The following is a 14,548-nucleotide window of genomic DNA, read 5'->3' on the forward strand; positions in this document are numbered from 1 at the left end:
GAAGGGATGTTTTCTGTGTCAAATGAAGGTAATCATAGATCAAATTTGCTTATTGTCTTGTTCAAATCCTAGAAAACCATTAGCATTTTTCTTTGCTTGTAATATGAGAATCTAACACTCATACAGAATATTGAAAGGTTACCCTACAATTGTAAATTTGAAATTCTCCTTCTAATTCTGTCAGTTATTTATTGACATAGTAGTGGTTCTGTAGTCAAGTGCATATAAGGTTTTAAATGTTACATCTTATTTTTGGATTTTTATTTTATCATTATGGAGTATAGCAAAGTTCTATTTTGTTCTTTTTCAAATGTACTTGGTTTTGATTATCCCTTGGTCCTTGATTGTTTTATTATTCTATTTTTTATTTCATTAAACTTTCAGTAATAGTGATTTTTATAGTCTGTATCTAATCATTTCAATATCTGAAATCCTTTGTTTGCCTAGGGATCTAGGAGGAAATAGAAGGCTCTTTGCTTATAAGCCAAACTCTCCATAGTGTCTGTTTTTCTTCGATTTTGTGACATTTGTTATAAACTTATATTTAAACATCCTAAGTTCCTGACAGAGTGTCTGGCATATAATAGGTGTTCAGTAAATGATTGCTCCATAAATAGATAATGTGTGTAGATGTAGAGAACTTGGGTTCAAGATACTTTCTTCCTGTAGGGGTTTCTTTTGTCTTCATCAGGCACAAGGGGGCACTATAAGCCTGAGTCAGTTTAATTTCACGACTTCTTCACTGGAACTCAAGACTTCATTTATACTTAGGGTTAAATCTTTGGGGCCAATTTTCTCCATCCACCTCCTCAGAGTCAGAGTCCTGTAGAGACAAACAAGGTTTTATCCCAGAGATGTTTACGAGTTTTTTTCTTCTTTTTTCCTTTTTTTTCTCCAGTCTACTCCTTTTTCAAACCATTCTGGCTTTATGCTATGTCTTCACTTTTGTTTAAGAGCCTAGAATTCTATTCCCCAGGGGGCAGACTTTTAATTCCCAGAGCTCATAATCCTGATTAATGTTATTTGCCCCCAGAGAACCAAAGATGTCCTATTTGTCACCCTAGTTTCAGCTTCTAAGTTTTATTGTTCTGGATGGTTTCTGGGAATTTCCCTTGTGGGTTTTTTTTTTTTTTGCTTTTTTTTTCTTTGGGATATGTGTATGTTTGAGACAAGAGTCTTGAGCTGTCGCCCAAGCTGGACTGCAGTGGCATGATCTCGGCTCACTGCAACCTCCGCTTCCCAGGTTCAAGCGATTCTCCTGCCTCAGCCTCCTGAGTAGCTTGGATTACAGGCGCGCACCACCACGCCCAGCTAATTTTTGTATTTTTAGTAGAGATGGGGTTTCACCATGTTGGCCAAGCTGGTCTCCAACTCCTGACCTAGAGTGATTCACCCGCCTTGACTTCCCAAAGTTCTGGGATTACAGGCATGAGCCACCGAGCCTGGCCCCTTGTGTTTTTTTGTTAATTGAGTAACTAAGTACTAGTTTGTTGGTTGTAGTTTCTCTAGTTCATAGGTGTATTGCTTCAATAGAGTTTTCCAGAATATCTTCTTTTCCACATTGCAGATAAGAGTCCTTACAGTGTCCCTCTCTATCTCTATGAACACCTTTGCTTTAATATTTTCTCTGATATTAATATTGCTAAACTAGCGCTGTCTTGGTAAACATTTATTTTCCAGGGATATTTGTCCCTCATCTTCTTTATTATTATTATTATTATTATTATTATCTTTTAAAATCCACGCATGATTTGTTTTCAGGCCCAAATAAGAGGAGTACTCTCTAAGGCACATTATTACATATATTCTTTGCTTCAATTAAAAAAAATCATAAAAAGATAAAATACTGTTCATGTTCAAAAACTGACATTTACTTTTTTTTTGAAAGGCAAAATAAAACTTATAAAAATTCCATGAAATTGCAACCATATAGCAAAATACCTTGGATATATTCCATTTAATTTAATATCTTGCATCATTTTTGAGTTTTGTTGTAGGTAAACATGAAAAAAAATCACTGTTCTTGGAGCTGGAGAGAACTTTTATGGGAAAAATTTCTATCAGAGAAATCTACTTATTTGTAAGCATACTAGCCAATTTTGTTTTTAAAGTAATGATCCTGTGGTCCAGGTAACACCCTTCAGCTCATCATCAGTGATTACTACCTCAGAAGAGTTAAGAGCAATTGGGATTCAGGAAATATGACTAGACAGGCAATTTTCATTATATCCAACATATATTGCTTTAAATAATATATGTCAGTAATTTCTGATTACATTAAAATAAAACCAAATGTATTTAATCTTTTACATTTTTATTTTTTTAAACATCGGACCCAGTGAGATTTAAATGATATGTCATTGATTGCAACTGATAATATTGATATTATTTTTCATTTTAATTTTGCCTATTTTTTAGGCAGTGTTCAATGGCCTATTGACCTTTATCTGAGCTCTGTGATAAAAAAAAACAGCAATGGTTAGCAAAATCCTCCCCACCTTCTTTTGTTCCAAAAATGGCTTATTGCAAAAACCACCCTTCATCATATGTGATTTAAATAAGACTCATGGGTCAGGCATGGTGGCTCAGGCCTGTAATCTCAGCACTTTGGGAGGCTGAGGCGGGCAGATCACAAGGTCATGAGATCCAGACCATCCTGGCCAATATGATGAAACCCCATCTCTACTAAAACGACTAAAATTAGCCAAGCTTGGTTCAAGCGATTCTCCTGCCTCAGCCTCCCAAGTAGCTGGGACTACAGGCACGCGCCACCATGCCCAGCTAATTTTTGTCTCGATCTCTTGACCTCATGATTTGCCTGCTTCAGTCTCCCAAAGTGCTGGGATTACAGGCATGAGCCACTGCACCCAGCCAGGGAGGACATCTTCTATAGGGAGGTTTTATCTCCTAGGAAGAAAAATGGGAGATCAGAGTGAAGGAAAAGAAAGACCCTCTCATATTATTTTATATTGTTTTATACTCAGTACCTGTTTTAAGAAAAAACAACAAGGAAGTAAAACCAAAGACAGGCAGCCCGGCGCCAGGCCTGAAACCAGGCCTGGGCCTGCCTGGCCTAAACCCAGTAGTTAAAAATCAACTCATAACTTAGAAACCGATGTTATTCATAGATTCCAGACATTGTATAGAAGAACATTGTGAAACTCCCTGCCCTGTTCTGTTTCTCTCTGACCACCGGTGCATGTAGCCCCTGTCACGTACTGCCTGCTTGCTCAAATCAATCACGACCCTTTCATGTATAATCTTTAGTGTTGTGAGTCCTTAAAAGGGACAGAAATTGTGCACTCGGAGAGCTCGGATTTTAAGGCAGTAGTTTGCCGATGCTCCCAGCTGAATAAAGCCCTTCTTTTTACAACTCGGTGTCTGAGAGGTTTTGTCTCCGGCTCGTCCTGCTGCAAGAGCATCCTTCTTGTATCTGCTGTTTTTAAGTCCCTTTAGCTCAAAATAATCCTTATGCCACAATGGCATATTGTAATCTGGAATATTCTGCCACCTTTCACATGTTTATGTGAATGTACTATGTGGCAGGCACTATTCTAAGTGCTAGATACACATCAATGGACAAAACAAGCAAAAATTCCAGCCCTCTTCGATCTTAACATTTCTGTAGGGTTGTCATTCATTTTGTTTCTTTAACTTAAACAACCAAATCCTACCTGAATTAACACTGAAAATTTTCATTACTGATGCTTTATCTGTGTGTTGGTTGAATTATTTAAAAAAGAAATTCATGCAATTTATCTTATCAATGAAGGCAACTAATCTAATAAGATTAAAATTCACTAATCCATCTCTACATAATTTCCAGGAAAAAATGAACAGATTTAATTCATAGGATTTTGTTTTTAAAGTTCTTATCATCAATAGCAATCAAAATATCTTTAAAAGATTAATCAGGCCCGACGAAGAGTGGTGGCTCACACCTGTAATCCCAGCACTTTGGGAGGCCAAGGTGGGCGGATCACCTGAGGTGAGCAATTCGAGAGCAGCCTGGCTAGCATGGTGAAACCTCATCTCTACTAAAATATAAAAATTAGCCAGGCATGGTGGCATATGCATGCAACTCCAGTTACTGAGGAGGCCGAGGCACAAGAATTGCTTGAATACAGGAGGCAGAGGTTGCAGTGAGCTGAGATCAAGCTACTGCAGGCGTGTGCCACCCACAAAGGGAAGGGAAGGGGAAGGGATGGGAGGGCAGGGCAGGGCAGGGCAGGGAAGGGAACTCGGAAGCTGAAAAAAAAATATTACCTAGTGAGAAATAGGAAATGGAAAATGGTTCTCTCCATCCAGATATTTTTATGGTCGGTATTTATGATGGTAAGGGACAATTATTCAAACCTTACAAAGACATTAAGGGTTGAGGGATGGCAGGGTGGCCTGCCATTTTTCTATGCCAGGCTTCAGCCTTGAGCTCTAGATCTGTAGATGTATCTTCACCCTGAGCAGCTCTATGTGAATGTTTCAACCAGCCTCTCACCTTGTTATATATATACTAGAGAAATGTGTGCACATCTACACCAGGAAACATGTGCAAGAAAGTTCACAGAAGTAATGACCTCGATAATCCCAGACAGACACAATATGAAGGTCTGTTATAATAAATTGAGTAAACCAGTGTTACTATATATTTAGCTATTTAAAATAATGAAATGATGGTACTGGAGTAACATATATGAACATGAATGAATCTCAAAAATATTGGTTTGGATAAAAAACATCATAAAATTATATACAGCTTGTGATTCCATTTATGTGAAGATAAAAATAGGCAAAATGAAATGACTTACAATTTATGGATCCATTCTTAGATATTTAAACTAAGAAAAACCAAAAAACAAGCAAAAACAAAAATAAGATTGATAAAGACAAAATGTAGGGCCATGCTTGGTGTCTGACACCTATAATTTCAGTGACTGGGGAGGCTAAGATGGGAGGATGCCTGGGCAACATAGTGAGATCCCCTTCTCTAAAAAAAAAAATGTTTTTTTTTTTTCTTGAGACAGTGTCTCACGCTGTCTCCCAGGTAGGAGTGCAGAAGCACACAATCTTGGCTCACTGCAACCTCCACCTCCTGGGTTCAAGCAATTCTCCTTCCTCAACCTTCGAAGTGGCTGGGATTGCAGGCATGTGTCACCACGCTGGGCTAATCTTGCTATTTTTAGTAGAGACAGGGTATCACCATATTTGCTAGGCTGTTCTCGAACTCCTGGCCTCTAGCGATCCACCCGCCTTGGCCTCCCAAAGTGCTGGGATTATAGGCGTGAGCCAACGTGTCTGGCCAAAAAAATGTTTAAATAAAAAACATATATATAGGAGAGTTATACAAGGACTGGTTAATTACTAATGACATTCTAGTTTTTTTTTTTTTTTTTTTTTTGAGACATAGCCTCACTCTGTGGCCCAGGCTGGAGTCCAATGGCACAATCTCAGCTCAATGCAGCTTCCATCTCCCAGGTTCAAGCGATTCTCCCTACCTCAGCCAACCAAGTAGCTGGATTATAGATGTGTGCCACCATGCCGAGCTAATTTTTGTATTTTTAATAGGAACAGGGTTTCACCATGTTGATCAGGCTGGTCTCGAACTCCTGACCTCGATGATCCACCCGCATTGGCCTCCCAAACTGCTGGGAATTATAGGCGTGAGCCACTGCGCCCAGCCCAACATTCTAGTTCTTAAACTGCCCTTTATTTTGATGATGTATTTGTGTACTCTGTGAAAAGTGAGATATACTGTTCATAAGATTGTGTGAGTGATCGCTGTTCGCCTAGCTCGAAGTTCTTCCTGTCTCTCCCACGGAATTGGGGAGAGTTATATACAGGGCCTACTTAATTACTAATGACATTTTAGTTCTTAAACTGGGTTTTTAAGTACCAACCATTTATTTTACAATTCTTGTTTATGTTGCATATACCCTTTTGTGCAGATATAATATTTACGATAAAAATGTTTAAAACTCTCCTGAGATCTCAATCAGAGACAGGAAACCTCAATGCCACTCTACAGTTTTTGTCATTTTTTAAATTTCCCCTATCTTTTTCTTACTTATGTGCCACATCACCATTTTTATTCATATAGATATAAAAGTGCAATAATTTTAGTCTTTAGCAGGAATTTCAAAAATCACAAATGGCAATGTTACCTGCCTCATTAAAATAATTTAAGGGTCTCAATCCAATCTTGTCAGTTGAATATCTGATATGTGTAGTTTGGATGTAGCTAAGGGCCTTCATCTGCACTTTTCTTTCTGTTTCTTCTTGCAGTTGCACATTGTATCACTGGACTCCTCTCCCTCTGGTTTTCTTTGTGTATGTTCATTTTGTGTCTCTCCAACGTATTAGTTCATCCTCTTTAGGTGAATTTCTTTCTTTTTATCCTACTCTTCACGTCTGTCTCTCTTTCCATTGTGTCTGTTTCTTTTTTTCTCTCCCTCTGCCACTTTTCCCTTAATACGGTTTAAATTTTCTCTCATTTGTCTTTCTCCTTTTTCTCTACTGACTAGATATACCATCAGAGGTTTTTTTTTTCATTTCTAACAACCTCTTATAGTCATTAAAGAAATGCTTCATTTTCCATTCTTTTAACATAAGAAGAACAAGAAGCATTTTTCTCTTTTTGCAACACAGCCCACCAAGGTAGGTGAAGGTGTTTTCTAACAGACTAGATCCAAGCCAGACTGCCTAAATCATCATTCTGGTTACACCTAGTATAAGCGATGGGGTTTGGGGCAGGATGCTGCAACTTGGGTACTCTAATTTCCCCTTCTGTTAAATGAGAACAAAAGTAATATCACATGTTTTTTGTTTGTTTGTTTTGTTTTGTTTTTTGAGATGGAGTCTTGCTGTTGCTCTGTCACCTAGGCTGGAGTGCAATGGTGCGGTCTCGGCTCACTGCAACCTCGGCCTCCCGGGATCTCCCTCAGCCTCCCAAGTAGCTGAGACTACAGGCATGCGCCACCACGCCCGGCTAATTTTTGTATTTTTAGCAGCGACAGGGTTCCACTATACTGGCCAGGCTGGTCTCAAACTCCTGATCTCGGGATCCGCATGCCTCGGCCTCCCAAAGTGTTGGGATTACAGGCGTGAGACACCACGCCAGACCTTTTTTTTTTTTTTCCTCTCTCCCTCTTTGAGACAGAGTCTCGCTCTGTTGCCCAGGCTGTAGTGCAGTGCCAATCTCGGCACACTGCAAGCTCCGCCTCCCAGGTTCACGCCATTCTCCTGCCTCAGTCTTCCGAGTAGCTGGGACTACAGGCGCTCACCACCACACCCAGCTAATTTTTTGTATTTTTAGTAGAGACAGGGTTTCACCGTGTTAGCCAGGATGGTCTCGATCTCCTGACCTTGTGATCCGCCCGCCTCAGCCTCCCAAACTGCTGGGATTACAGGCGTGAGCCACCGTGCCCAGCCCTTTTTTTTTTTTTTTTTTTTTAAGAAGGAGTTTTGCTCTGGTTGCCCAGGCTGGAGTACAGCGGTGCAGTCTCAGCTCACTGCAACCCCCACCTCCCGTGTTCAAGCGATTCTCCTGCCTCAGGCTCCCAAGTAGTTGGGATGACAGGCGTGTGCCACCCTACTCAGCTAAGTTTTTGTATTTAGTAGAGACGGGGTTTCACCATGTTGGTCAGGCTGGTCTCGAACTCCTGCCCTCAGGTGATCCACCCGCCTCGGCCTCCCAAAGTGCTGGGATTACAGGCTTGCGCCACTGCGCCCGGCCCAAGATTTTTTGATTAAATAAATACAAATAAAGCACATTAGCTATTATTCTGAACACTGCTACATTAGCTACATTGAAAATTAAAAAAGATGTTAAACAGATTTTAAGGTTTTCTCGTCATCACTGAAGTGAGAAAAACAAATTATTTCGTGAAACAAAGATAAGACACAATAAATTCAGAGTACACTTTTGTTAGATGCTAACCCACAGAGCGGAATACTTTTTGCGCAGCACCTTCATTCCTGGAGACTTAGGGCCCGGGAAGTGGGAATGGTGGCAGGAGAGGAGAAGGGCTAGGGGGCTGGGGAGCGTGCGGTGAAGGAGTGGGGGCTTAAAAAGGACAGTCAAATTTAGGAAGAACAGTTTCTTAAACTGAAGTTAGCTAAGCAGCGGGCTTCAGCCAAAGATAATAATACTAACTTGAAAGTAAAGCTGTTTGTTAAATAGGCTTTCATTTTAATTTTTTAAAAAATATTTTCACTAGTTAGACGGAATATTTATTTCTGATCCTCGTTGTAGGGCTAAACTAGGTGTGACTTGCTTTTCCATTAAGGACTGTAGCCCTTTTGGCTAAGAAAGTCTTTCCTGTCTTAGCTCTCTTCAAGAGATGCTATTTACTTTTTTGTTGTTGTTGTTTTCTCCGGAGCTTTATTGCCTGCCCTTTATTTTCACGATGTGTTTGTGCATTCTGTAAAAAGTGGGAAACACTGTTCTCGGGATTGTGTGGGTGATCGCCGGTCGCCTAGCTTGCCGTTCTTCAGGTATCTCCTGCTGCTCCAGAATCTACATCTGAAGGTCAAGGCATAGCTTTTCCAGGAGCTTTTAAACCGACCTTTCAATTCGAAGACGTAACTGCGCCAGGAGCTTTGTCTCCCTGGCATATAAAAGCATAGAAGAGAGCAACTTCTGGTTTTTAAAATAAGTAAACTAATCTGAATTGTTTGCAATGGTAGGAACTTGTTATATAAAATGTTAATTAGGTGGCCCGCGCTCGAAAACTGCTCTCAGGATATGACCAATGGGAGAGTAGACCTAGGCTCCTTCATTTGCATGCAGAGTTCCCGACAAAATAACGAATCAGAGATGGAGAAACTAAATCTTCATTTACATAACGTTGTCTACAAATTCCGAGGATCAGGAGATGTAGATTTCGTTTTCTTTCCTACCTGCAGAACAGCAGATAGCATGCCTGAGCCAGCGAAATCCGCTCCCGCCCCGAAGAAGGGCTCCAAGAAGGCCGTGACCAAGGCGCAGAAGAAGGACGGCAAGAAGCGCAAGCGCAGCCGCAAGGAGAGCTACTCCGTATACGTGTACAAGGTGCTGAAACAGGTCCACCCCGACACCGGCATCTCCTCTAAAGCCATGGGGATCATGAATTCCTTTGTCAACGACATCTTCGAGCGCATCGCCGGCGAGGCTTCCCGCCTGGCGCATTACAACAAGCGCTCGACCATCACCTCCAGGGAGATCCAGACGGCCGTGCGCCTGCTGCTTCCTGGGGAGCTGGCCAAGCACGCTGTGTCAGAGGGCACCAAGGCCGTTACCAAGTACACCAGCTCCAAGTAAACTTGTCCCTGCAACTGCCTTAGTAAACCCAAAGGCTCTTTTCAGAGCCACTCACCTTTTCACAATTGGAGCTATATACTGACATGTGAAGATACTAGAAACTCCTGCAGCTGAAATAAGCATGTTTTTAAAACTTAAAATGGCACTCACTGTCTGGGCTGGTGGCTTTATGAAACTCTGGTTTCCATGTTTTATGAGGTATCACTCGATAGCACCTAAGAGGCAATAGTAATTTGATAGTTTTGCTCTACGAAGAGAAACTTCGTTTCTCAAGAGTCCTTAAAAATACGGGTTTTACTAAATAAGCCCATATTATGGGGGGCTGGAGCGGGGGTGGGGAAGGAGGAGAGGAGACTACTGCTTTCAAGTAGTTCTTAATGTTGAATTTGCTTTTTTCCTTTCCTCAATTACTTCAAAAAGGTCTTAATTTGGATTTTTATTTTAGGTTCTAAAGAAAAAAATAAAACCCTCTTCCCTCCACCGCCTCACCTGTCTGGTTTCACCAATTAGACTTGAACAATTCTCAGTGTGCAACCACACTCGCGCTCGCACACAAACACACATACACACATTGTTCATTGATCGACAATCCCCATCTCATCTTAATCATGTTCTTAGAGAAGTTGGGTCTCCATTGTTAAGGATTCTCCTAATCACAAAAACTGACTATATACCTATCCCCAATCCAATCATTAATAAGGGGCATGTGATCTTTAGGATAGGTGTAGTCAAATTAATCAGATCCCTGAGGCTAGAAGGAACTCTGCCTTCTCTGGAGAACAAGTCAGGGAACAAAGAAAGTTGTATTAGGAAGAAAGGAGGGGAAATGACTTTTGGGGAGGAGGCATCTGCACTGCCTGATACAAGCAGCTTCCAGGCGAAGGTGGATGGAAGGAATATCCAGTAGGTTGAAAATGGGTAGTCATTCCTTCATATTCAAGTGCCAAGCAGTGAATTTTGTACTGAGGACTTTTGCACTGAGAATAGTGGTTCTCAGACTTCAGTGTGCATCAGAATCACCTGGAGAGCTTGTTAAAGGAGATTGCTGAGATAAAGAATATGCTAACCAAGCCTCCTGCTCACGTGGAGTTTTCTTGTGATAAAGATGTGGGAGAAGATTGTGAAGAGTCTGAATGTCAAACAATGAAGTTTAGATTTATTTTGCAGACAATAAAGTTATAGAAAGCTTGTGAGCAAGGACTAACAAAATTATAACTAGTTCTAGGAATATGCTTCTGGTGGCAAGAGACTGGATGCAGTGGAGGGAAATGATGTTGAAGGAGGATAAAGTTTCAAGCCAAAGAAATGGCAGGAGTAATGGAGCAGGGGATACAATAAACAAATCAGAGAGTAGTTGAAGGGATTTCATTCAGTATTTCATCAAATATTGATTGCATTCCCTCTGTGCCAGGCATTGAAATACTTCAGTGAGCAAGACAGACAAGAGACTGCCCTTCTGAGGCTCATATCCTAGTGAAGGAAGAGAGATGATAGACTGGGCATGGTGGCTCACGCCTGTAATCCCAGCACTTTCGGAGGCCAAGGAGGGCGGATCATCTGAGGTCGAGATTTCAAGACCAGGTTGTCCAACATGGCAAAACCCTGTCTCTATTAAAAATACAAAAATTAGCTGAGCATAGTAGCACAGGCCTGTAGTCCCAGCTACTTGGGAGGCTGAGGCAGAAGAATAGGAGAATTGCTTGAACCCAGGAGGCGGAGACTGCAGTGAGCCAAGATCACACCACTGCACTCCAGCGTGGATGACAGAGGGAAATTCCATCTCAAAAAAAAAAAAAAGAAGAAGAAGAAGAATATAGGTCTATTTCACTCAGCAAATGGTAACAAACTCACTCCTGTTCAATGTATTATTTAGTATTATGTCTGTGATTCCTCTCTATCTTTAAATTTGGGATCTCTAGATCTCAGACCCTGAAATCCTAGACTTCTGGTTGTTGACAGGAATCCATGGAGCCCTGGGAGTTCCTTGAGTTTCTGAGAATAAATGAGCCTCATAAAATATCTATGTTCATATGTCTATTTTCAACAGATTCTCAAAGGAGTTTTTGATCCATCTATTACTACGAACTACTCTATTTTTTTTTTTTTTTTTTTTTTTTTTTTTTTTTTGATACAGAGTTTTGCTCTTGTTGCCCAGGCTGGAGTGCAATGGCACGATCTTGGCTCACCACAACCTCTGCCTCCTGGGTTCAAGCGATTTTCCTGCCTCAGCCTCCTGAGTAGCTGGGGTTACAGGGATGTGCCACCATGCCCAGCTAGTTTTTTATTTTTAGTAGAGACAGGGTTTCTCCATGTTGGTCAGGGTGTTCTCGAACTCCCAACCTCAGGTGATCCCCCTGACTTGCCCTCCCAAAGTGCCGGGATTACAGGTGAGAGCCACCGTGCCCAGCAGAACCACTCTTTAAGGGAAGTCAGCCCATTGAAATATACAGGTTACCACTGCTGAAGACATATGGACTATCTAGTCTACCCATTGATAACTTTTTTTTTTTTTTGAGATAGAGTCTCACTCTGTGACCCCGAAGTTGCTGGGACTACAAGCATGTGCCAGCATGCCCGGCTAATTTTTGTATTTTTATTAGAGACGAGGTTTCTCCGTGTTGGCCAGGCGGGTCTCAAATTCCTGACCTCAAGTGATCCACACACCTTGGCCTCCCAAAGAGCTGGGATTACAGGCGTGAGCCACGTGCCTTGCCTGATACTTGTAATTAGCCCCACTCTGTTCTGTCTATAATGGAACCCAACAGAGGTGATACCAAGTCGACAGGCTCATTTGGCATCAGCTTTTCTGTAAAGAGCTTTCAGGTCAATGGAAGGACATTCCACAATACTAAATAAGTTTAGTAACAAAACTGAATTTTGTGTGATAAAGTTATGCTGCTTACAAAGAGACTCAACAATAAATAAGCTTAAAGACAGATACTTTTGTTTCATGGAAGAAATCCATTGTGATTAGTCCAGCTTTGTGAAGCAGCTCTGCTCCTTGTGATCAATCAGGAAATTTCGTTCCTTCCAAGTCAATGTTCTGTCATCTCCTAGGGCCTGATGTTCTCTAATTGCTCAAAATGAAATCAATACCATTATACTTGGGGAAGAAGGTAACATGGAAGTTTCAAAGCCCAGACCTGGTAGTAACTTTTCTATGTGTCTCACCTGTGTTGGAAATAATGTAGCCACATGCTTACATCTGCTCCCAGAAAGACCAGGAAATGTTGTCTCTTGCTAGATAGCCACCTGTCCAGCTTTCTTTCTATTATGATAAAGTGAAAAAACTTTATTGGAAAAATAAGGGTTTACTCAATATTCTCCACAAATTAAAATCCATTTTGAGGACAGCGAATAATACAGTGGCATACTGATAGTCCTGAGATTGTAAGGACTGGAGTAACCCACCAGGGAATGGCTTACTTATTTTTGTCTCATTTCCTGAGGTGTAAAGGGAAAGAAGGTGGGAATTTAATCATGACAACCTCGGTTTTAAACGCCCATTCATGCAACCACAGTAACCTGATCTATGATTTAAGGTAAAATGACTTGTGTTAATAATAAAGTCTAAGACTATTTAAGATAAAAGGACAACAAAAAAAGAACTCGTTCAACATACCTTTAAATTGGCCACGGGTACATAAATAAAAAGTCCTTTTAAATTCAACAATAGAAAATCAGTAGATCTGGATGGAAGGCAGCTCAGAGGAACAGAACCAAACAAGTTGGCCTCTCACCATTCCACTAAAAAATGTTGAATCTTGTGTACTTTCATGGTTGTTTCTCCCACGGTAATTACTACTCTCTTCTTTAAAGAATGTATTTGCCAGTCAAGTGCCTCCAACACACCTCCCATCCCCCCACACCAATAACCATCTGAATGCCATTTTGTCTTCCTTTCATATAACAATGCCTTGGTAGGAACTAGTAACTACCTCCATTTTTTTCACTATTCTTCACGGCAGCATCAGCCTTTACCACTTGCCTTCTGAGATACAGGTTTTGCTACCTTGTTTCTCCAGCAGCTACAATCTTTGCTACCTTGTTTCTCTGATAGCCATGAAGAATGTTAGCGGCAGTTTGCCATGTTTCTTTACAGAAATACAGAAAACACAGGCCAAGCGTGGTGGCTCACGCCTGTAATCCCAGCACTTTCGGAGGCGGAGGAGGGAAATCTCTTTTGAGCTTGAGTTCAAGACCAGCCTGGGAAACATGGCGAAAACCCATCGCTGCAAAAAATACAAAGATTAGCCGGGTGTTGGTGGCGCAAGCCGGTTGCCCCAGCTACGCAAGAGGCTGAGGCACAAGAATCGTTTGAACCCGGGAGGCGGAGACTGCAGATTGCCGAGATCGCGCCATTGATTACTCCAGCATGGGCGACACAGCAAGAGTGAAAATAAGCTTTAATACACTATCCTCACTGGCCAGTAAGACATGAAGCCAAGGCGAAATAAGACCATTTAACTTGAAAACCGGAGCTACTAAACACGTGAAACTACATTTTTAGCAGTGACTACTACTCTTTCTGCTGAGTGGATAGGTGGCCCTGAAAAGGGCCGTTGGTTTTGCGGTAGTGTACTGTACAGGTAAGTTCAGCCGCCGAAGCCATAAAGAGTGCGTCCCTGGCGCTTGAGCGCGTACACCACGTCCATGGCTGTGACTGTCTTGCGTTTGGCGTGTTCCGTGTAGGTGACAGCATCGCGGATTACATTTTCCAGGAAAACTTTCAGCACTCCGCGAGTTTCCTCATAAATGAGGCCAGAAATACGCTTGACGCCGCCGCGGCGAGCCAGGCGGCGGATAGCGGGTTTGGTGATTCCTTGGATATTGTCACGCAATACCTTACGGTGACGCTTGGCGCCACCCTTACCTAGACCCTTTCCGCCCTTCCCGCGGCCAGACATCTTGAAAGTACAGCTGTTAAATCTGCAACGCAATACGTCTGGCAGAGCCACGCAGCACTTTTATAATAGCATGACGGACCTGTTTGAAAACCTCATGAGAAGGGGCGGGAACCACAGTCAGTTCCCGCCCTTCTGTGCAATTCTCCCTTGCTCAGACTGGAGGAGACCAGGAGGGGCCTGAGGCAACAAAAGAGCCTCAGCTGGGATTTAATAAATACTCCTAGGTATACACGTGTATATATATATATACACACTATACTTGCAGCCATTAACTGAGCCATCAGTTCATAAACTTTCGACAAAGAAGCCTGACAGTTGTCCCCCACTTTTCCCAGAATATCAAATA

The 14,548-nt window shown here is 41.7% G+C and overlaps 2 protein-coding genes across 2 annotated transcripts; one reads left to right on the top strand and one right to left on the bottom strand.

The window, feature by feature from the left end:
- The first annotated feature begins 4,095 nt into the window (after positions 1-4,095).
- Positions 4,096-9,349, top strand: LOC100981885 (histone H2B type 1-C/E/F/G/I). Its single transcript, XM_034961591.3, has one exon. It carries the CDS (start codon positions 8,699-8,701, stop codon positions 9,293-9,295), a length of 597 nt encoding a protein of 198 aa, XP_034817482.1. The 5' UTR covers positions 4,096-8,698; the 3' UTR covers positions 9,296-9,349.
- A 3,396-nt stretch (positions 9,350-12,745) lies between these two features.
- Positions 12,746-14,415, bottom strand: LOC112440134 (histone H4). Its single transcript, XM_055113251.2, has one exon. The coding sequence runs from the start codon at positions 14,200-14,202 to the stop codon at positions 13,891-13,893; it is 312 nt and encodes a 103-aa protein (XP_054969226.1). The 5' UTR covers positions 14,203-14,415; the 3' UTR covers positions 12,746-13,890.
- Between the last annotated feature and the right edge of the window lie 133 nt (positions 14,416-14,548).

The sequence above is a fragment of the Pan paniscus genome, chromosome 5 (assembly GCF_029289425.2).
Source record: "Pan paniscus chromosome 5, NHGRI_mPanPan1-v2.0_pri, whole genome shotgun sequence".
In the NCBI taxonomy this organism is placed as follows: Eukaryota; Metazoa; Chordata; class Mammalia; order Primates; family Hominidae; genus Pan; species Pan paniscus.